Here is a 24,588-nt window from a genome sequence, read left to right as displayed (position 1 = left end):
TGGCTTGCTCAGAAACCTCTTGAACATTGTCTTCCTCTAGTCTTGTTAATGAACTAGTTGCTGAAGTCAGGCCACACTTCACCATTAGTTTGTGCAATGATCAGTTTCAGAGCAGCTTGCACAGAGCGAGTATTCACACTTGTCCCGTTTACTTTTGCTTGTGTGTGAATTCACCTTATTTTTGGATTAGGAATTAATTTAGGGATGGGAATCAATTTAGGCAATGTCCTATTTTATCGTGAATTTATAATGCTCCGCACTCAACAGGGGATAGTATTCTGTGGTTGGAAACTTACTACAATTCATTTTTTATAAGTCATATGGCTATTGACTCCTCCACCCCACTCCAACATCAGCATCTTTTATCTGATCCCATCCCCCACAAAAAGGCCCACTGTTCCTCACCTTCCTTCATCATCCCATTTCGGGTGCAGAAGCGTGTGCTGAAATGGATGAATGCATTTGTGTCAAAATCACATCTGTTTATATCGAAACAGAGTATAAATCAATGCAAATTCCCGGAAAGATCAAAACCGGTGTATATGTTTAGTCGTTCTGTTGTCCTTGTTCTACCATCACTTTCAATTCTTATCTTTATGAGCCATTGGTATGTTTGTATGTGAATTATTGCACACCACTTGGGTTTGCAAACAAGATTTGTTAATGCTGTAGGAATTCTATTTATCATCACGGTATTTGCTAAATCACGAACTGTAATTCGTTAATTGTGTTCACTGTTCAGTTTAAACGGTTTCGTTAGAAGTGATTTTCAGTCACTGATGTCACAGGAATTGTGCCTGTGGATTACTTGTCAATTTTGCTCTTGCAGTGATTGTTTGAAAAAAAAAAGCATGTCGTTTTTGTTTTTCTTTTCTTGTTTCAATGGATTCAAGGTATCAAAAAATCTAGTGTTCAATGGATTACCAAAATTTGCCCTGCCAGTTGATGAATATTCATTACACTCAACCCCCAGCCAGAGATTTTTTAAAAATCTTTTTTTTCTCTTACCCCCTCCCCCTAAAAAAAAAAAAAAAAAAAGTATATAATAACTGTTTCTGCCTGGTTCATTGTTCTGTGTCTTGTGCGCAAATCAACGTGCGGAGCTGGTATGCGCGCAATGTACTTAACATTTTCACACCCTACCCTCCAAAATGACTGTCGAAGACAAAAGTACCTCATACCTCTCTGCCCAGTGATAGTGATAATGCCAAGTCTCTTGTGGAACCTGAAGCGGAGGGGTTGCAGGCTACAGGGGAAAGCGGAGAACCTTTTGTTCTCTCTATCTGCTGGACTGCCTGTAAGGTGCTCCCCTCTCATTGGGAGGGCACCTGCCAGTACTGGCCCAGGCTGACCCCCCTTCACCTCACACACTCTCTCTTCTTGTTAGGCTGAATGTTATGAGGGGAAAACCATTGTGTGTGTGTGTGTCTGATGCGTGTGCATGTGTGTATGTGCATGTGTGTTTGGGAGAGAGAGAATGCGTGCTTGTGTGTGGGCTTGAATGACCTTTCACACAAGAATTATAAGGTGTGTGACATACACACACACATAGAGCTAGAGAGAGAGTGAAAGCTAAACTAAAGGGACAGCTCAAAAAAGACATGCCCCCCCAAGGAATATAAAGAAGAGATAGAGGGGGAGACAGATAAAGAGAGAAAAGGACAGAGACAAGACTGATGAAAACCGTTACTAGAGAAAGAGGGGTGTGTGTGTGTGAAGGGGAGGGAGGGGGGGAGACAGAGAAAGTGAGAAAGGGACAGATAGACGAGATAAGACTGATGAAAACCATTACTACTGTATTGAATGCACAATAAAACCATAATCAATTAAAAAAAACAAAAAACAAAAATAAAAACAAACAAGCAAACAAAAAACAAAACAACTCACAGCCTTTCCTGTTCACATTCAGTCAGCCATTCATAAAAAAAAAAAAAAAAAAAAAAAAATCCACATAAAAAACTCCACACATACATACACACTGAGCAGCAGGTTCCAAGTATCACAACATGATGGTATTGTTTAAAAGTGTGTGACAGCCTGTTCATAACTGGACAGAAGAATGAGATAAATTAAAAAATAAATAAATAAATGTCTAGTCTAATAATTACAAGAACTCAAGTTCTGCATCCAAACTTATTCTGTGATAATGAACATGCTCAATGAGGAAAATGGCATGGAAACTTTCTTGAACATTAAATGTTTGATCCTCAGGGAGAAAAACACAGCTGTGAGGAAAAGCATGACATTGATTTTAACTGTTGTACAACTCGGCGAGAAATATCTCTCCCTTTCAATTCTATGCGACAGCAGAGCCAATCCCTTGTAGCGTCACACAACCAATATGTTTCCTTGGCTGGATTTTAATAAAATGTTATGTCTGTGTCTGATCTTTAAAGAAATAAAAGAGCAACCCAACCCCCCCAAAAAAGCAGCTGGATCATGACAGTTTCAGTTTCGGGTAGGTATCAAAGCATGCAGCCTGATTCATATATTAGGCTATGCCACATATGATTAATTTAATTTCTAAAAAAGCAAAAAAGACAACAACAACAACAACAAAAATATATATACAACTGATATCAAAGTGATAATGGTCATTCAGAACAGGACTGTCTTCGATTTTCTCAACAATATTTCAATCAATCCACATTTAAATCAACATCAAGCAAAACAGCTTTTAACACTGCACTATGTAACACATCTAACTAAAAAAAATGCACTGAGCTTCACATTCTGATACAATGCACTCTAAACTTCTCATATAAAGCCTAACTTTTTTTTTTCAGTCATCGAGGTAAATATCATTAACATTCTTCACCAAGCGTACAGAACAGGCACTCAAAATCACTTTCACAGACAAGACGTTCCTCAAATGATTTTTCTTATGCTAAAATGACAAAATGACAAGTGTGTTTAAGACATGACAAAGCACAACAATGCATCAACATACTCATACAGACATACATTTATAAGTCAACACTCGAGAAAAGCCAGAGTTAATGTAGGGGGTAACACAGGGCGAGTGTCTGACTGGAAATTCAGGACCAGCTCAGCATCAAATTACAACCACCTTCTCCATGCCTCCTCTTCTTCTGCATCACATGGAACCATGTATGTGAACTGTTCATTTTCAAACAATGTTTCATTTTAACTCACTGAACTGGAGAGAGCAAAATCTATGTATATGGCTACTGTTAAACTGTTACTGTAGGCTTCAAAACTACAGAATTCACACAGCTGAGGATTTTCCCTTCCTTTCGCTAGGTTCTGACTGGGTTTGTGGTCAGTCCGTTTTGAAACCCCACATCTTTATCTTTGTTAACATCTTTTGTCTCCAGATCTCATTTGTCATTACGTCTCAAGTCAACATCTTTTGAAAAAATGAAACATCTTGGTTATCTTAGACCTATTTGAGCTCCAAAACTGTTCAGGTCTCATGAACTGCATTCTCTCTTATTCTTTTTTCCTTCTTTTTTTGTGGACTTAGTGCTTCCTCCTGTAGTAACAGGGCCAGTGATATACAGGTACACAGGTCTGATGTCTATGTGTAAAGAAACAGTAGTAGCTTTCTGGCAACTCCACACAAGGTCTTAATATCAGTAAACTATCTACTGACTTTACCCATTATGTATTCCTTTTTTTTTTTTTTTTTTTAATCTTTCTGCTTTCTTCATTTTTTCTTCTTCTGGCAGACATGGTTTCGAGGCAAAACATGGTGCTGAATTCTGGCAGTGCAAAGCAAAGGAGGAGGAGGTTCACACCACAGATCTCTATGAAGTTCATCATGCACTGGCTTCAATGGCCTTTTGAGATGGACCGTCCTCAGCTGGGGTGACCTGAAACAAGCAAATCATCCTGTTAATATTCAGTTATTAATAATGAAAAATAAATGAATAAACAAAAAGAAAGACAACCTAATTATTTTCCTCCCTGTATCTGAAGGAAAATGAAAAGCTTTACAATGATAGTATTGATACATACATGGATATACAAACCAGGCTGGGGAATTGTCCAGGAGAGATTCCTCTGAAAATCTGCCATGGTCAAGGGACTGCCTTAGGCCCCTGGTGGGGTGCAGGGGCAATTAGTGATTTTTTTAGAGGTTTGTTTTGTTTTTTTCCCCCTCTGAAATCAACTGCTCTTCCACTGAAAATTGTAGATCCACCAAGAGTTCCCCAACCTTGTATTACATTACACTGCATTTGTGTTGTATTGCATTTATTGTACTGTATTTGTTGTTTGTGACAGCAGATTTCCCTTTGTGAAATTTGGGTTGCTCTCCCCTGGGAGAGCATGTCAAAACAGTGCAGCAACATCTGTCTACAGGTGGATTTAATCTATTACCAAAGTGGATTTTCTTCTCTACACAATTATGCCAGGGACAACACTTTTTCTTGCTACGGGTTCTTTTACATGTGCAAAGAGCATTATGCACACAGGACATTTGTCTATGGTCTCACCTGAATGATAAAGTATCAAGGCTGAAAAGAAAATGCAACAGACATATCTAACTACTAGTACTCATATGCATAAACCCTGACATGGTTTCTCTCTCTCCCTAACATCTTCCCAGACACTCTCTTTATCTAAGATAAGATAAGAATAACTTTATTACCTCCAACTGGAGAAATTTGGTCAAGTGCATTATCACAACATAGACAAGTAAACAACATGGGGACCATAACTGTAAAAGCCAACAACAGCCCCTACAAATATTACGAAGATACAAATGTAAAAAATATCACATACATCGTTTCATACATACATCCACACACTGCAGGTAATAACTAGTATTCTTAATGTAAAAACAGAAAGAATTAAGAAACATTATTTGAATATAATTATAAACATAGCCTACTATACTGCACATTGATTATAATAGACAGATAAGATAAGAATAAAGATGAATTGCGGAAAACCACAACCAGATAATCAGCACCCCCCCCCCACCCCCACCCCCGCCCCCCACACGCGGATAACTTGATTAAACAAGAGTAATAAACATATGTTCTCAAATAAAAGCATTTCACATATTCGCTTTTAAAAACATTGCAATTAATTATTACATCGTAATCATTAAACAGAAATATATTTAGAATATGGACGTTAGCATTAGACATATTCCATTGTACATTCATCCTGCATATTGCACATTATTCTTCCTACATATTGCACATTCATTATAACCAATAGTCACGTTTTAAGCTCAGTAAACACACACACACGCCACAACTGGAACAAGGTACAGCCTATCATGCACGGACTTTCACACGTCTCACATGAGTGCGCGCGCGCGCACACACACACACACAGTTCTCAAGAATTTAAAAGGTGGATTGAATGTGGAATAAAAGTCATCAGAGCTCTGGATTTCAACTTAAAAGTTCTGTAGCGTCGTCCTGATGGCAATAGCTCATAATACTTTGCTAAAATATGGGTGTCGTCAGTTGCTATCTGCCTGCATTTTTTAACCACTCGACTTTCATACAGCTCTTGCATACTAGCTTGTTTCACTCCCACAATTTTACTGCATACACTCATGACATTGTTCAAAACACGCTTACTCCTCACTCCCAAACTTCCATACCAGCACATAAATGAAACTGTAAGCACGGACTCGATACAACATCGATAATAACTTTGAAGAATATTTGAATTTATACCAACATTTCTAAGCTTCTGTAAACAAAAAATTCTAGATTGACATTTCTTATGAATGGAATCAACATTTCTGTCAAAAGTCAGCTTATTGTCTAAGATGGTCCCTAAATATCTATATTCACTGACCCTCTCCACTGTCTGACCATCAATAACAAGGTTAGCTACAGGCAAGGGGTCTTTCCGAAAATCTATTAACATTTCTTTAGTTTTCAATCTTTTTTGCTCTAACACACACACCAGCTCCACACACACATGCATGCCAACAAGCATAGACACACACACACACATATACATTCACTCAAAGCTGGTAAGCATTCATGTCAGTGCCACAATGAGCAAGGTGAGATTCACAACATGACTAGAGCTGTCATAGAGGTGTGAAAGTTTCAGTAACTTTCAGCAAAATACTCTGGAACTGCACTTGGCTTGTAACAGCACTGATGGTGAGAATGGTGATTTTGTGATGGATATGTGCAGGTACTAGTAACCAATGGAGCAAGTTAAGAACAGGGGGGATGGGGTGAGTGGGTGGGGGAGGGGGGGGGTGTGAGGGGGGAGGGGGGAAGAGGTAATATGGCCAGTCCTTTCAGCTTTGAAAATTTAAAGTGGGGCCTTGATGTGAACTTAAAAAGAAAAAAAAATCTTACACATTGTGGACAACACAGTCAGTCCCTCAAAAACACATGGAAAAGAAAGACAAGCTGCCTGAAGGGAACAGAAGGGGCAACATTTTCCAAACATGAGACTGCTTTGACTTTTCTTTTTTCACCACAATTAATAATTAGAAAAACGCCTTAGGAAAAAAAGAAGAAGACAAAAAAAAAAAAAAAAGGACCACAAAAGCAGTTTTCATACTTTTTCCTTGAACTCTGACAGGTCCCTCCTCATGGCATAGGCATCCTCCCCATCAGCATAGTACTTTGGCTCTATTTCACTTATCCTGCAAAATAGTTGGACATCAATTAAACAAACAAACAAACAAACAAACAAAAAAAAAACCAAAAAAAAAAAAACCCACAAAAAAACACACACACACTGCAAAAATAACACAAACCCAACAATGACAAAACAACCCTACATCGACTGATTACATGCATACTAATAACACGCATGATCAACAATCGACACGAAACAATCACACAACAATGACAAAACAAACCAACCTAGTCTGATTTCATTCTTGATCAACACTTGACTAATTTCAAGTTTAACTGCAAGTCCCACTGACTGATCCCAGAGGAGCAAATCTCTGGAAGCTGTGTCAGCATATAAAAACAACAATGAAGATGAAATATATTAAATTTCTTGAGCACCATAACTGTCTATGCTCGTTATACTTTTCTTGCCCATGCTTGCATCATTTCCAGTTAGAACAAGGATGGACCTTTTGATTTTCAACATATATGACATAAAAATGAAGAGAGAAAAATGAATGCAAAAAGTATATAACTTTTTTTTGTTTCGTTTTGTTTTGTATTTTTGCATGGCCTCAGCAGATTGTCAAGATACAATTCACTGATCACACTTGAAATTCCACTCAAATTATTGGATTCAAGCTCTGAAGACTGTTCTTCCACCTCCTATCTTTCTGTCAGAATATTCTCAACAAAAACTGGCTGGGTCTGAAGTGATGCATCTGATGTTCCCTCCCATCCGTTCACACACAATATTCACCAAAGGGAAATAAAACAGGTCCCTTCAAATCTGAAGAGGTGGAAACTGAAGAAAATCTTTTGTGCTGTCAGATGCAACCATATAACTCTGCATGCATGTGAGTGACAAATTTTGTCACATTGCAATGTTTTCACCCATTAATCTGTATAATACAGAAATACAACCAGTATCACCTATGATTCTGGCACAGGATGGGTAGTAGTGTGAGTTGCAACAATAAATTGTTTGAACATGTCACTGATCATGAGAATCCATGACATTCCCTCAGACACAAAGACAAAAGTACAGGACTTCAACAGTGATAATAAATGAATGATACTTACTGATTAGAATAAATTATTTATTTATCTATTTCGAATATATCTTATTTAAAAAAATAACACAGACACACACACACACACACACCGAGTCTCAAATAATCACGATGAAAACAACTTACGAAAACTTGAGTGTCTCTGTGTACAGGTGCAAGGCAGCTCTGTTGCTCTTGCGCACATGGAGGGAGACGTACTGGGCATTGAAGCATTCCACCATGGCTCGCGACGCCTGGTCCATTAGCTTCTGAGCCAGACCCAGGCGACGGTGGGACCGTTTTACTGCCTGCAGTCACACCAAAATGTGATAGTAAACTTAAATTAATGTGAAGTATAACTACAAGGACCTAGTCACAGAAAAATGTGCTAAGTATAACAACCTGTCTAATGTCACATCAAAATGCGATGGTAAAAATAAAAACTTGTTAAATCAACGCTAATTATGACAACCTGCCTACTGTCACATCAAAATATGGTGGTAAAAGTAAACTTGTCAAATCAATGTTGAATTACTATCTGCCTACAGTCACACAAAATGTGATGGTAAAACTAAAAGTAAAACGAGAGGCAAGGCCTTCAAGACTCACTTGTGATAAATTAAGTCCCCTCGCATTAATTACAGAGTAATTTCCCTTTTTAACTATCTGCACCAAAACGTTTGCAAAATAAATAAAAATTCCATGCTTAGCAAAAGAAGTTCCTGTTTGAACAAAAAATGATAATAATGACTGCTCTTGTTGTTGTGTCAGAATATGAGATTAAACTTAAAGTGCCAAGTTTAGAGAATACAAAAAATATAAATATAACAGTAGATGCAGTCTGCATATAATTAGGCTTCTTTTTTATTTTTTGTGCCCATCCCAGAGGTGCAATATGGTTTTAAACAAGATGACTGGAAAGAACTGAATTTTTCCTATTTTTATGCCTAATTTGGTGTCAACTGACAAAGTATTTGCAGTGAAAATGTCAATGTTAAAGTTTACCATGGACACACAGACACACGGACACACACACACAGACAACCGAACACCGGGTTAAAACATACTCATTTTGTTTACACAAGTGAGTCAACTAGTCAAAGTAAACTTATTTAATCAATCAGAGAGAGAGAGGAGAGATGCAAAACAACCCCAGGGTTGGCCAAATTGCATTTCATTACCCATTGTGATCATAAAAAAGGAAAACCAAAACCACAAACACTGGTTACACAAAATATTTTGAGACAGAAGTTATGACCAATAATTAAATTTGAACAAATATCTACCAAATAAGCTTGGAAAAAATAATTTTGTACATTTCCCCGCTTTTTTAGTTGGCTCTCGATATTCCATTGCTGTATTTCAGAGAGAGAAAGGGGGAGAGAGAGAATATGATGTGTATGTGTGTATATATATATGTGTGTGTGTGTGTGTGCGTGCGTGCGCACGCACATGAGCAATCCTTCCTCCCCACTTTCATTGGCTTTTGCACGTATCCACTAGTGAGCTATAATATATATATATATATATATATAAGTAAGTGATAACGCATCCAGTGTGATCAACTCACCAAAGATGTGATGTGACCATGGGGTACGGAGTCCTCAGGATCTTCCTCCCTGTGAAACAAGGATCATTCTTTAAATAAACAAAATAAAATGAATAATGCAAACAAAACAAGAACAGAGAGGGGATGCTGTGTGTGTCTGAGCATAAATCTGTGTGTCAAGCTGATCTGTCTGAATCTCAAGAGTATGTATGTGCTGGTTTCAGTGTTGAGTACATCAGTTATAAATGTGGTGTCTGCGTAAATGACACTCCTGTTGGTGGGACCATACAAAAATGCTCAAATATGTGATAAAAATAGGAACAGCAAGTATATTTATTTCAATAGTGTGCTTCCACTTTGTCCACTTGTATGTATTTTCTTGTATACATATACACTTACATGTATGACTATGTTTTAGTTTCTGTGCTCTTGTATGTTTCTAAGGTAAAGGAGCTTACATTTTAGCTGCCATTCTTCATTTCTTGTCAGCCAATGGTTGATAGTCTTATGCAAAATCTGTAACATCGTAAGATTTAAGCGCAGTACACCACTGATATATCATATCAATCACTGTATTAATCAAAACGTCATGTGAGGCGTTTTGAGCCCACTGAATGGGGAGTTTTATGCCATGTAAGTAAGTTCTATCATTATCATTATTAATCACACTTAACCACACAAATGGCAATGCTTTCTTACATCTTTGCCAGCACGTATCCCACAATCTTTCCACCTTCATCCTCAGCCACGTATGACAACTGAAATAAACAAAGAGAAAAGGACATCACTACAGTACATCACTACATGATGTGCACACAAAATTATAATACACAGTTTCAAACCAATCTGCTAAAACAGTACTGTGCTTCAAATAACATGATCAAGCAAAAATTTCTTTCACTTTGAATTAAGAATATAAAAAATGCAGTTATACAATAAAGGATACAATAAATATGATAGAAAGCAACGAGAGAGAGGGAGAGAGAGAGAGAGAGAGAGAGAGAGAGAGAGAGAGAGAGAGAGAGAGAGAGAGAGAGAGAGAGAGATTTATTTCCCTGCATTTCTGGGTTGAAACCCCTAGGATTTTCAAACTGACTTTTACTTATATAAGTTATAACTTTTAGTTTTATAAGACTCTTTCACACTTTTAACTTTTTTTTAAACCACACCACTGACTTAGCAGTCATGCTGTTTTTAAATTTAAGGGCATCCATGCTGGGCATTTAATGATCCACAGAATGTGACATGAACTACAGAATCACAAACGTGTGTATAAAAATTCTAATCCTCCGCATCTGTGTATGTATGAAGGAAATTTACTATTAAGTCACTGACTATGGTCAGTTTACTAACTTAACTATGGGAATTCATGGCAATAGCAGGTCTGCACGTATGCTGTCCTAGGACATCAGGAAAACCAATATGGAGCCTAAGGTAAGGTGTTTTTATTGTTAAAACCCAGAGGAATAAATAAAAAAGATAAGAGTGAATAACATTCAATGAGAAAAAGGAATACCTGGGGCCACGAAAGACCATGGTAAAAGTAGTATTTCATCTGGTAGTTCTCAGGTAAACACAGCAAATTGCAATGCTGCATGTTCATCAAATCTTCGGGCTGCAAGCACAAACACAGGACACTGCGATGATTTGATATTTAAATTTCCAAATCTGAATATAAATCAAATTCAAAATTGATTTGTTTTGTATCATTCATAAACACAAATAATGAATTTTTTTTCTGTATCAAATTAGTTAATTACTGTGTCACTGAGTGTAATAATCTGAAAATTTATGTATGACTCATATCTTATTATTGATTTATGAAAACTATATTACATAAACTATAACAAAAATTTAAAAAAAAAGTATCTGTCAATTTCTTTGTAACTCACTGCAGTTTTCTTGCATAGTAATACTATAAATGACAAAATGTAAATTATGATAATAATAGAATTCCAACCCTTTTAATGTTTTAATACACTTATGCCAACATATGGATTATGTCAAAATCTTTACTGATTACAATGTTGATTATCACCCTCATTTTTGTTTTTGATTTCATTCACCAATCACTTCCTGCAATCAATGTCAGCAATGTTCTTTTCCTGATTAAGCATCTTTACGTAACAAAATCACTGTATCAGACTCACTTTCCCAAGAGGCAATCACCTGAATTGAGCACTGCAAATCAGCTTTAGGGTTACGAATACAATTTTCTTTCACCTCAACCACTTAATTTCCTCATTATTCTATTTTTGAAGGGAACATGCATGAAAATATCAAATTAAAAATATTAAAATATGGATCCAGATTTATCCTTGTCATTATCAAGAATCATTATGTAGAAATACTAATAACTAAATCCAATCTAAAGTTGATATACTGTACTGTATCACTGAATCAGGTTCAATCTATTATTAGTTTGCAAACTGACCTTTGCCTGTGCAGTTATCGAAGTTTGAACATACTGACTGTGTCTGAATCACTAGTTCATGCATGTTAAGTCAATCATTTATACTGTTTTCATAGGCCTCATATCTGATAATGATAGTTGATAAGAAGTACTATGAAATGATTCTCATGTGAACTTCACACAGTGAAGCAGGCTACCATATGAGTTACACTATCAGTATCAGACTATGTTCACTCCGAAAGTCTTGCTTTCCTCCAAAAATTCCTAATACAGAATTGTACTTCGTTAGCTTGCTCTTTCTTAGTTTCTTGCTCCACTAATCTTATTTTCTTATCTCCTGTTAGAAGTGTTTTCTTGTCTGGTCTCCCAGTCCCATACATGCCCACCAGCTGCTCTGCGCTGCTTCAGTATTTCAGCCATTTTTTCTGGACTAGTTTAAAATTTGGTATCTGCTTTGCTGTATAAAGAAAGTTATGAGACTTTTGCGTTTATTTCTTTCACTTCTATTTCGTATTCATTAACATTATCTATTCAGGTTTGAGGAAAACATCGATGAAAACACTGCTGCGTTGCAGCTAGTGTTACTGTTGGGTACCGACTTGTTTCAGTGTCATTTGAAAGACCCATCGATACTCTCAACACACTGAATACTTCTGTCACTCGACTCAGACCAAATGCCCTGAGGCTGAACAAAAAGGAAAGTGAATGGCTCGAGTGTTTCAGTCCAACCAGCTAGCAAGTACTTACGGTAGCACATCTGATATTCATCTTGACAACTTATTTCTCACTTAAACTTTGAGCACCGCTGTCACACGAGGTGTTTCGAAGAGATATTCAACTTCCGCTTCCGTTTCAGTTGGAAGGGACGCAACCCAAACTTGCTTCGTGTCGTCATGCACGCGTAGGGAAGAAGCGGTGGCATTATCGCTTTTACTGATAGATCTATCAAAAGCAGAATGGTGAGTGTGTGATCACGATATGGATTGCCGGATCAATAGAGTCGCTCTTTGTGTTTGTTTACCAGCCATGCAAATGGCGGTGTGCATCCACAATTGTCGGTTCGTGTTCTTTTTGGTCATTTCGCAACGTTTTTAAGCCTTAGTCCCCTAACCTTTGATTTGAACAATTGAAGGATTTTCGCTACATTTTTAAGCGTAACCTTTGATTTGAAGGATGAATGTAATTACCACATACAATTTCAATCGTGCCTATATTGCATGCCTATATTGCAAATAACAGTTGTTTATGGGTGGCTACAGATCAATGAAGACGATTGTCTCCACCCAGAAAAGTGCCAAAAGATTCACGTCACACATATGTATATACCCATTTACTTTTATATACCATGTTAATGGCCAGTCTCCAGAAAGAAAGAAAGCAAAATATCTGGGGGTATCCTTAGTTGTTTGGGGCACCCTTATTACAAAACAAGGCGAGCAGTACGCTTTTTTACTCTTAACCTGAGATCAATATGGCTCTATATCAACAAAAGAACATGCACACAAATCCCTTATTATGGCTTATTCTCACGTACATGTATATCACCCATGTGACATCCTTTTGCTGCAAAAGACATCAGCAGAATGGAAAGAATGCAAATGAAGTTTTAAGAAGAGCAACAAGATGGGTGGTCTGTAGTTTTCACCTGACACCAGTGACCAGACAACCAGCATATAATTTATATGTTGGGTTTTTTTTTTCTCTCTGCCCAGTCATCTGCGCCGTTTCAGTGGCATTACTCCCACACCGCTCATTTAGATTCCCCCATACACGACTACACCCGAGTTCATCCGTCACAGTTCCAGTGTCGGCAGTCCGCAGGGAACCATCGATGTTAGGTCGCCAGGAGGCCACACACCAGAGGAGACCCTTCACTGCTGCTGAGTCACTTCAGTGGTGTTCAGTGGTGCCAGTTCTGATTTAACGTACTTAGGACACCACCTACTAAGCCCCCTACTAATGACAATAATGGCTTAGTCGCGGAGCCAGACTGAGTGAGCATCCCTCCCAGAGTGGAGACTGCCACCATGCCCCTCAACAGCCCCCCATGAATCTGCCGACACTTAAGATGTTGACAAGACGCACCCCAAGCACGGAAGTGGAGGGGTATCGAAACTGAGGTCACCATGAGGGCAGGGCATGAAAGGCCACAGACTTTGAGACTGTTTTTTTTATACTGATTATGGAGGAGGAGGGTGACGATGACAATGTTGCTATGGAGGTCCATTTTGGTTTGAGACTGCATGACAAGGCTGTACTCTATGCTTCCTGTAATAATGATATCCTGGCATTAAGCAGGCCTGAGAGATACAGACACTTGTAGTGTTGGTCAAGTAATTAGAGCAACACACCCAAAGACGCATCCTTGAAGTGGGTGACACTCGACTGTGTGGTCCCAGTCTCCCCATTTAAGCCCACAGCACACTCAAGTCTGGGTAGGAGCCAGCCACGGGCCGAAAAACCCACCTCCACCGGGATTTGAACCCGCGTCCTCCCAGCCGTCAGTCCGCGATGCTAATCACTTTGCCACGGCGGCTGGTTATACATAATATACTTGACTTGTACGTTGTTTGAGGCCCCCTTCCAAGGGTTGTGTTATTGTTCTGCACAGTAAGAACTATATATACACTTAGCAACATGCATGGTGGACATATGATATGGAACTTAGTAAACACTATATTGTCTAAGTGAAACTATGTTGTGTCTTCAGCTGCCTCATCTTGACATGCTGAAGAGTACAGAATGGGCAGATTTTTTCCAATAAAGGAGTTAATAGAGGGTGCAGTCATTATGCTGTCTGGCAAGCTGTTCCAGAGAGAAACAACCCTGTTTTAGAAGAAATTTACTTTTAATCACACATACTTAACCGTGACCCAACTAGTGCAGACTCCGGCAGGGGTCTGACATTCCTGTCCTGTGCAAACTACTATCTAGATAGAAAATTTCCTTTAAATTTAATGTTGAGCCTCTGTCAGTTTTTCTTCAGATTAAAACTGTGTCCCCATGGGTGTCTTCTGCAGGCAAACTCAAGTTTTGTCAGCTTGACGTCATAATAAATCTTGGAGGAATTTTATACAGGTCTTGATCATATCTCCTTGACAGCACTGGTATTCAAGGCTTGGCAGCCTGAGGACCTTCCTGTCACCCCACTCAAAATGTTGATTGTATGTAGTGGCCAGGTTGGAAACAAACCGACGGGCGCAATAGCCGAGTGGTTAAAGCGTTGGACTGTCAATCTGAGGGTCCCAGGTTCGAATCACGGTGACGGCGCCTGGTGGGTAAAGGGTGGAGATTTTTACGATCTCCCAGGTCAACATATGTGCAGACCTGCTAGTGCCTGAACCCCCTTTGTGTGTATGAGCAAGCAGAAGATCAAATACGCACGTTAAAGATCCTGTAATCCATGTCAGCGTTCGGTGGGTTATGGAAACAAGAGCATACTCAGCATGCACACCCCCGAAAACAAAGTATGGCTGCCTACATGGCGGGGTAAAAACGGTCATACACGTAAAAGCCCACTCGTGTGCATACGAGTGAACGCAGAAGGAGAGGAAGAAGGAAACAAACTGTGCAAAATGTACAGCTGCAGTAGCATTGAATGACTGATCAAGTAAATTCACTCAGATGCATATATAATTCATTTTATTTTATTGAATGGTGAAGGCATTGCATAAACATGCGGGCCTGTTTATCAGTCCTTGTTTTTGTGTGTGTGCTTTGGGTTTTTTTGGGGGGGGTTCTTTTTGTTTTGTTTTTTACTTGCTTCTGTTGCCACTGTCTGGGTTATACTTATAGTGATCGGACTTACAGTGCATTGAAATAATTGTGGTTAATATAGTGATGATATCTGTTTTATATTGTGTGGGCAGCTGATATGCATATTATTGACCTAGCTACATGGTAGATATCATTTTGATTTTATTGATGTTAACTATAAGTATATTTCACAAAAAAGAGAAATGTTTTACATGTATTCTGTTATATCTGGTAGTTATTTGCTTGGTTGATTACTTTATTAATAGTATGAATAAGTTATCAATAAGTATCAGCATCAGTGCATGAGAACTTTTCAGCAGTGGTATTGTGGCAGCAAGGGACTCTGACCTGTTTAAATACTTTTAAAAAAAATTTTTTAATAGTTATGATTACTATGCTCACTGATTTTCATGTGTCTCAGATGAAGCAAAGTAAAACAGAGGCAATGGAGAGACCAAACCTCCGAAAAACACAGATCTTCATCTTTGGGCTAGGATGGCTAGCTTATGCTTCCACATATTTGCTTCGAAAACCTCTTGGAGTGGTAAGTTTATTTAAGACTAATAAAAGTTTTGAAAGTCATTTACCCATTCAACCCTGGGGTATTTACAGCCTCTGCAGGCTTCCATGCCATATTGATTTTGAAAAAAACACAGAAAATACATATTTTTCATTCCTGCATTATGTGTGGACACATCTGGAAACAGTGTAGAAGTTAGTTCCTGTTCTTTGGGGTTTTATCAGGAGCGTGAAAACTGTTTCATTGACTTTCAGTGAGATAAATTTGGATGCCAGAGCAATGCTCAGGTGTGGGGCTCAATGAATTAAAATCATGGTAATAGAATAAGAGAGGAAAACAAATACAAGCTAGCTTTATCTGCTGGCAGTGATGAGTGCAGCAGCCAAGTGGTTAAAGCATTTGACTATCAACTGAAGGTCCCAGGTTCAAACCCCGGTCACAGTGCCTGGTGGGTAAAGGGTGGAGGTTTTTCTGATCTCCCAGGTCAACAGATGTGCTGACCTGCTTGGACTTGAACACCTGTCATGTGTATACGCACACATAAGATCGAATATGCTCATTGAAGATCCCGTAATCCATGTCAGCGTTTGGTGGGTTATGGAAACAAAAACATACTTGATATGCATCCCTGCAAATATACTTTGTGTGTGTTTTTTTTCTTTCGTGTTTTGCTAAATACAAAGTGAAAATGCCTGGAATCAACTTATGTGCAGACCTGCTAGGACTTGAATGCCTGTCATGTGTATACACATGTTGAAGATCAAACACACACATTTAAGATCCCGTAATCCATGTCAGCGTTTGGTGGGTTATAGAAACAAAAACATACTTGATATGCATCCCTGCAAATATACTTTGTGTGTGTTTTTTTTTTCTTTCGTGTTTTGCTAAATACAAAGTGAAAATGCCTGGAATCAACTTCTGTTCCTGTTTCAGATCAAAGCTGACATGGAATCAGAGCTGTCGTTTACCAAAAGTCAGCTGGGCTGGCTGGATGCTGCCCTCCTCCTTCCATACGCTGTGATGCAGGTACCTTTATATATATATATTGGTTTCTTGGGGTAAATCTCATGGTGCAGGTTGACTGCTGGAACTGTTTTCTCAGTCATCAAAACGGTCGAACTTGAAGTCGTCGTGCCAGTTGCACATGCCTGAGAGGAAGTAGAGTGTGGTCCAGCACACCCTCAACTAGACATTCCTGTGACCCGCACTGCGCCTGTGTGTGAATGGAAATCAGTTAAAAAAAAAAAAAAAAAAAAAAAAAAAATAAACACCAAACAACAACAACAAAGTTATATTCCAAAAAATTGATCAACCAATGATCAAAAGAAAAAAAAGGTGTTTTTTTGTGTGTTTATGGCCTTTGTTGCATGCAGGTTCTTAGAGCACACACACACACACACACACACACACACACACACACACACACACACACACACACAAATGTTCAGAACAACAAGCGGTGTATCTCACTATTTTAGTGGTTCTTTATCACCCTCCTCTGAAGTATAGACTGATGATATATATATATATATATATATATATATATATATATATATATATATATATATTATATCATGCTACACATGCCTTTCTTCATTGAATAAACAAAAGAAAGGAGGAAATAGAAACACACATACACCTTAACAAGAAAGAGAGAAAAAGAGGGGTAGGGGTGGATCCGGGATGGTGTTTTACCATCCTGCATATTTCTCAATGAATAATGCTTATCAATAATAAAATACATAGAAAATTGTATTTGCATTCTCTGTTTCCCCTGTGTTGTAGTATGCATTAAATTTGTTAAATTCCAACCGGTCAAAGGTTTGAATCAAAAGAGAGATTGCAATGGTATTATTGTAAAAGAATTGAAAAGTATTCTTTTCATCCTTTGCAGATGGTTTTAGGGCCTCTAGGGGACAAATTTGGAGCCAGACGGACACTTGGATGTTGCCTGATGTTGTCAGCTGTTTCTATGGTATGTAAAATATGTCTTTTTTTTGTTGTTGTTGATATTTTGTCATCGTCTAAAGATGTTTATTCAGTTAGTTTTGTGTCTGAAATAGGGTTGCTTTTTGTTTTGTTTCATTTTGTTTTGAAAGGTATGATTTACAAGACATCAAGGCTGGTTTCTTGTCCAAGAAATAAGTTGTTTTGTTATGGTTGTAGATTAACAAGAATATCGACTTTACAGCAGTTCGTATGATGGAGAGAAAGGCAGGTCTTTGTGATCATTGTGGTTGTAGATGAACAAGAATAACGACTTTACAGCAGTTCGTATGATGGAGAGAAAGGCAGGTCTTTGTGATCATTGTGGTTGTAGATGAACAAGAATAACGACTTTACAGCAGTTCGTATGATGGAGAGAAAGGCAGGTCTTTGTGATCATTGTGGTTGTAGATGAACAAGAATAACGACTTTACAGCAGATTGTATGATGGAGAGAAAGGCAGGTCTTTGTGATCATTATGGTTGTAGATGTACAAGAATAACGACTTTACAGCAGTTCGTATGATGGAGAGAAAGGCAGGTCTTTGTGATCATTGTGGTTGTAGATGAACAAGAATATCGACTTTACAGCAGTTTGCATGATGGAGAGAAAGGCAGGTCTTTATGATCATTGTGGTTGTAGATAAACAAGAATATCGACTTTACAGCAGTTCGTATGATGGAGAGAAAGGCAGGTCTTTGTGATCATTGTGGTTGTAGATGAACAAGAATAACGACTTTACAGCAGTTTGTATGATGGAGAGAAAGGCAGGTCTTTGTGATCATTGTACCACTCTTTGATTCCTAGTCTCACCCTTTCTCCCAAGTTTGACTGGAAAATCAATGTGAGTGTCTTCTGTCTAGTCATTTGGATGAGGTGATAAACCAAGGTCCTGTGTGCCGCACGCACTTGGTGCACTGAAAAAAATGACCCATGGCAACAAGAGTGTTGCCCTTTGGCAAAATTATGTGGAAGAAATCCACTGCGGTAGGCACGCAGATGGAGTGATGGCCAAGAGGTAACACATCCACCTAGGAAGCGAGAGAATCTGAGCGCGCTGGTTCGAATCATGGTTCAGCCGCCAATATTTTCTCCCCCTCCACTAGACCTTGAGTGGTGGTCTGGACGCTAGTCATTAGGATGAGGCGATAAACCGAAGTCCCGTGTGCAGCATGCACTTAGCGCATGTAAAAGAACCCACAGCAACAAAAGGGTTGTTCCTGGCAAAATTCTGTAGAAAAATCCACTTCGATAGGAAAAACAAACAAAACTGCATGCAGGAAAAAATACCAAAAAAATGGGTGGCGCTGTAGTGTAGCGATGCGCTCTCCCTGGGGAGAGCAGCCCAAATTTCACACACAGAAATCTGTTGTGATAAAAAGAGAAATACAATACAATACAATACAATACAATACAATACAATACAATGATATGTGCGCACAGACTACAGTGTTGGATTGTGCTGCTGTCAGTCACATGCCTAGCAGATGTTGTATAGTGTATATGGATTAGTCTCAACACAGTGCCACCTCCTTGAGAAACTGAAACTGTACTGTTGTGTTGAATGATATTTGTCTCTGTGTTTCAGCTGAGCTTTGGTTACTGGAGCAACTTGTACATGTTTTGCATCTTTCTGTTCTTGAACGGTACTGCTCAGGTAATATATATATATATATATGTGTACAACACGACTTGCATGTGTGCATGTGGCTGAAAATGTGTCTGATATTTTTTATGTGGGAAGTTTTTAATATCTAATTGCATTTTAGTTTCCATATTTTAACTTTTTTTCTTTCTTTGTGTATGTTATGAATCTAGGCTTCAGATAGTTGTAGGTACTTACATATTGTAGCTTACTTTAGACAACTTCAGGGCTGGCAGTTTTTATTATCTTTTCTTCTTGTCCCAGATTATATCAGGACTGTTTTAGCATGTATTGTCACTGAATGTGTGTGAGTTGATGTGGCATGAAATCAAAATAAAGCATCCAGGAATACTCCGGTCTGTGGAGGAAGTGACATACAATGTTGCAGGCCTTAACTCATTGAGCCCTGGCGTAAAAATATCTCTCATGAAAATGGTTTCCACGTTCCCGCATATGCATAAACCACAAGGAAAGAGAACTAACTTCTACAGTTTTTCTGCGTGTGTCCATATGTAATATGGAGGTAAAACAGTATAATGTCTGTGTTTTGGGCACAGACATGGCATGGAAGCTTGCAAAAGCTGTAAATTCCCCAGGGTTATATGGGTTAAGATATGTTTGAATTTGACAGTTTGTTAGCTTGACCAGATCCTGAAAACAAACTTAGTATTGTTCAACTGAAAAATTATTATCTGAACGAAAATTCCGTTTCATCACAGGGAGGAAGTTTTAACACTTTGGTGGTGTTCCTCTTTGTCAAGGGAGATTTGATGCTTAAAAGCATCTGATGATTCTCTGAGACTTAAAACATGTGGTGATGTGATTCTTATTTGCACTATATCATTTACTGTTTGTCAGTATTTTCTGGAGGAACATGGCAGAATGGATAAGACACTCACCTGCCAATACAATGTCCCAGAAGATGTGGGTTTGATTCCCACTCTCACCCTTCCTCCTAAGTTTGACTGGAAAATCAAACTGAGCATCTAGTCATTTGGATGATTCGATAAACCAAGATCCTGTGTGAAGCATGTACTTGGCGCACCGAAGTGTTGTCCTCTGACAAAATTGTGTAGAAGAGATCCACACGGATAGGTACCCAAAATACATACATGCACTCAAGGCCTGACTAGCCTGTTGGGTTATGCTGCTGTCAGGCTTCTGCACAGCAGGTGTGGTGTAGCGTGTGCATGGATTTGTCTGAATGCAGTGATGCCCCCTTGGGAAACTGAAACTATAATTTGACAAAAAACAAGAACATCAGAGAATCGACAGACAGGCAGAAAATACGGGAAAAAAAAACTTAGCCGTATGAAGAGCATAGGAACAGGAGTCATGATGGCTGCCGGAAAAAGAGGGTGCTAGCCAGCGGGACAAAGGGGAGGTTACCTACTTCAGGGAGGTTATCGGCCGTAGTACTTTCGTTTTCTCCGCATAGGCGGATAGTAGTTTGCACAGGACAGGAATGTCAGACCCCTGCCGGAGTCTGTACTAGTTGGGTCACGGTAAGTATGTTATTTAAACGTAATTTTAGATAGAAAATTTCCTATTTTCCATTTTTTATGTCCTACACCCCCCACACCCCCACCTCCCCCCCATCCCCTTTATTGATAACAGGCTACAGCATTGTTTACTCTTTGTTGTGATATGTATTTGTTATGAAACAAAATCTCTGGTTTACACGACAGTGCATTCCATATCCTAATGATTTCAGTTTTACTTTTCTGCCATAATGATGAAAGGTTTTCATATGCTGCTTTCTCCTAAATCACCTGTCCTAAAATAATGCTTCTTGACTCCTTCTCTCACCCAAACCACACAACCAGATACAATAGGGAGGGTTTGAAGCCCACTTTGGTGGAGGACCTGCTGTTGCTTGCAGAGCAAGAAGTAGGTCATATGACATCTTGGGCAGCCCAGCCCACCTCCGTAACTTGCTTTTCTGAGTTTGCACTGCCTTTGTTTCGACAATTTTTTTTGCAGAGCTTATGAATTAGTTATCAGTTTGAATATGTCATGGCAGAGACGTGTGACAAGTGAAACACTCAAAGTAAACATAGAAGACCAAAGCAAATAATGGGTGTAATTATAAAACCAAACATGTCTTGTAAATTTGCAATAATTGTCACCAGAATTGTTAGCCTTTCAATGAAAGGGAAAAGACCGGAAATGGAGACGCGTATGGGCACGCGGTGCTCACTAAAAAAACAACAACTGTGGAATCTCTACGAAGCTCAAACGGAAGTGGGTCTGCAAACCCTCCCTTATGTCTGTTGACTTCGTTTCATTTTTCACTTGCATGCTGTGAAATGAGTGAAGAGTAAAGTAATGTGTGTGTGTGTGTGTGTGTGTGTGTGTGTGTGTGTGTGCCGTGGAAGCGGCGATGTGTAGACTAGAAATGAGTGTGTGGAGGAGGGGGGTAGAGGAGGTGCAGGGTAATGTGTGTGGTGTGTGTGTGTGTTGGAGCTCATGTACGTTCATATGTATTTAACTGTGCTTTCATATCTGTGAAACTGCATGTTTCGTGCATATCTGTTATGCATGTGTGGGTGTATGTGTGAATGTGTGTCTTCATGTTTTACATTTATTTGCTTATTTATCATCATTGTTATCTTATTTATTTATTATTATTATTATCTTATTATTATATTTATTACTACTACCTTTTTTTATATATTATAATTATTATTTATTTATTCATTTATTTATTTATGTAAGCTTATCTATTATTTATTCACCTTTTTTTTTTCTCTCAAGGCCTGACTAAGCGCGTTGGGTTACGCTGCTGGTCAGGCATCTGCTTGGCAGATGTGGTGTAGCGTATATGGATTTGTCCGAACGCAGTGACGCCTCCTTGAGCTACTGAAACTGAAACTGAAACTAAAGTGATGGGATATCCCTGTGCAGTCTCAGTGCTGGCCGAACGTTACCAAGGTTGTCATTTCCTGGTTTTCTGACGAGGTCATCAACACTGTCTTTGGCATGCTGGGTACTTCTATCTTCGGCGGTGGTGTTCTTGCCACTGTGGTCGCAGTAAGTTGCTGTGTGTGTGTGAATATATATATGTGAGTGCCGGGTGTGGGGGTAGTATTTGGGTTGGTGGGGTTGAAGGGTTGCTGTGGCTATGTTTATTCGATTCGTTTTTTCACTATTATTCGAGAATATAAACATTAGATTCATACTGAATCTATATGGATTATTCGAAAAATAAAGTTGTTTAATGCTGTCATTCTGAAGCTTGTCGGCAAAACTTTCACCTCGAATTCGTGAAAAATGCTCATGACGTAAAAATTACAACTACACACACAGTAAGACAACCACTATGACTATCATTAAAACAATTTTTTATGCTATATTCTATGCTCATTCATATTCAGTACAAATAGTTAACTTTTAATATCATGCGAGAATCAACGTCAAATGAAGGTAAACAAACTGATAATCGATTAGACATCAAGTAGAGGTTTCGTCGATCTCATCTGTCAAAACATTCATTTTCGATTTTGTTTAATATTCTTGTCTTATGGTTTGATGCGCTGAAGTGATTTTAAGACCAACATAAGTTCGGACGTTTCCTTTCAGGTCTTTGGATAAACGAAGGGAGAATCGCATTTGCTGTCTTTTTCTAGTTGATCAGTGGTGTCTTAATGCAAACGATACAAACGAGTTGTATTGCCTCAGGCATGCCAAAATACAGTGGAGCGAACATGACACACAAAAGACTCAAGCAAGCACGCAGTGCCGCAAGCGACAGCGAACGCATCCAGGATACTAGCAGGACACAGTATCATGCAATTAATCATACAGAGTCTGGGAACAGGAGACACACCTGCACTTCTAGATCATAGGTTTCAGCTGACGCAAAAGAGGACATTTTGCTCTAACAAACAGCATTACATCCCCACTGATGACCTGCTCTTTCTTGCAAAGCATACACACACACAGAGCTACAAACAAGACCTTCACCACAACAAGAAATATTCCTCTTATCAAAAGTGATTTCCGGTGAATGAGCACTAAGAATGATTACATGATGGTGCGTTTGTCCTGTTTCTCCCTCTCTTCGGTAAAGTGCAATAACAATAGACAACAGTGAGTATATTCTTTTCAGTTACTTATCCACAATACGGCATAAAAATACATTTATGTCACGTGGGCCTGATGATTTTTGATTAATATATGGAATACTGTCAATTGACGAGAAAATGTTTGGTTGTTATTGCATGGAATTTATGATTTTGAAACTAACATGTTCCTACTTAAAAAATAAGGATTGGAAAATACATATGTGACACTAAATCTGATGTGTGTGTTGAGTGTTGATGTATGTTATGTAAATGGTTGTGTTGTTGTATTGTTTTATTCATAGATTGTACTTATAGGCACATCTAAGTATATATTGTATCACTACACAAGTGAGTCGTTACTTTATTGTTTGAGAAACTGCCATAATGTGATCACAATTAATATCTGGGTAGTTTCTTGCTTCTCTACAAATAACCAATGTTGTTGACAAAAAATCACAAATAATACAAATATCGTTAATATTAATTGAAATGATATACTGTATTGACACTAGATTATATTGTGTACACCCACACACACCCCATTTACTCTAACAGAATATCTCATAACTCATGCTTTCCTTTTTATGCAGATAACTTGACAATCGTTTATCATCACTGTCAATGTCAAAATCAGTAAGATTTCATTCACTATAGCAGCCGTAAAAGAGTGATCAAGCTGCTACCAAAAACTTCCTACTTGTATGCAGCGCGCAAATTTTCGTTATGGTTAAGAATTAGTTCTTATGGTTCTTGTAATTATGGAACCATTGATGTTTATAAATCTATGAGGAAAAAATCACAAATGTAACATTCATGGTTGTACTTGATTGATTTTATCCAAGGAAGTGTGGAACGTTATCGGGAAGTCTTTCTCAGGACGCATTGTCCATCACAGTGTATTAATGTAGCCATTACAAGCAATGAAGTAGCCACTTTCTAAGAAACCTATGCCATGATGAATGAATGGATTTACAAACACAGTCATTTTTGCACATAGGCGCCTCTGGTGGAGCTAACAAACT

At 38.5% G+C, this 24,588-nt stretch overlaps 2 protein-coding genes across 3 annotated transcripts in view; one reads left to right on the top strand and one right to left on the bottom strand.

Annotated features, from left to right (window-relative positions):
• Positions 1-1,864: 1,864 nt before the first annotated feature.
• Positions 1,865-12,438, bottom strand: LOC143285110 (N-alpha-acetyltransferase 10-like). Its single transcript, XM_076592323.1, has 7 exons — positions 12,337-12,438; positions 10,693-10,791; positions 9,876-9,934; positions 9,198-9,246; positions 7,775-7,935; positions 6,517-6,601; positions 1,865-3,836 (listed from the first exon to the last, which is right to left on the bottom strand). Exons 1-7 carry the CDS (start codon positions 12,355-12,357, stop codon positions 3,783-3,785), a joined length of 528 nt encoding a protein of 175 aa, XP_076448438.1. The 5' UTR covers positions 12,358-12,438; the 3' UTR covers positions 1,865-3,782.
• A 22-nt stretch (positions 12,439-12,460) lies between these two features.
• The window catches only part of LOC143284689 (uncharacterized), a 29,479-nt gene continuing 17,351 nt past the window's right edge, over positions 12,461-24,588 (top strand). For both annotated transcript variants that reach the window (XM_076591621.1, XM_076591620.1), the window contains exons 1-6: positions 12,461-12,548; positions 15,767-15,889; positions 16,802-16,894; positions 17,763-17,843; positions 19,443-19,511; positions 22,407-22,532. In XM_076591621.1, coding sequence (XP_076447736.1) covers positions 12,546-12,548; positions 15,767-15,889; positions 16,802-16,894; positions 17,763-17,843; positions 19,443-19,511; positions 22,407-22,532 — 495 coding nt within the window. In that variant the 5' untranslated portion in view covers positions 12,461-12,545. The remainder of the gene's footprint in view (positions 12,549-15,766; positions 15,890-16,801; positions 16,895-17,762; positions 17,844-19,442; positions 19,512-22,406; positions 22,533-24,588) is intronic.

This window comes from Babylonia areolata, chromosome 8 (assembly GCF_041734735.1).
Source record: "Babylonia areolata isolate BAREFJ2019XMU chromosome 8, ASM4173473v1, whole genome shotgun sequence".
NCBI classification, from domain to species: domain Eukaryota; kingdom Metazoa; phylum Mollusca; class Gastropoda; order Neogastropoda; family Buccinidae; genus Babylonia; species Babylonia areolata.
The sequence above is the reverse complement of the archived record's forward strand: the minus strand, read 5'-3'. Positions and strand labels throughout refer to the sequence as shown.

Excerpts from the sequence above, each read along its gene's own strand:
- LOC143285110 (XM_076592323.1), bottom strand. The coding sequence starts at position 12,357 with ATGAATATCAGATGTGCTACC. Across the intron at positions 10,792-12,336 it reads TGAATATCAGATGTGCTACC|CCCGAAGATTTGATGAACAT; the intron begins GTAAGTACTTGC and ends TTGTGCTTGCAG. Across the intron at positions 6,602-7,774 it reads ACAGAGACACTCAAGTTTTC|GATAAGTGAAATAGAGCCAA; the intron begins GTAAGTTGTTTT and ends ACTATTTTGCAG.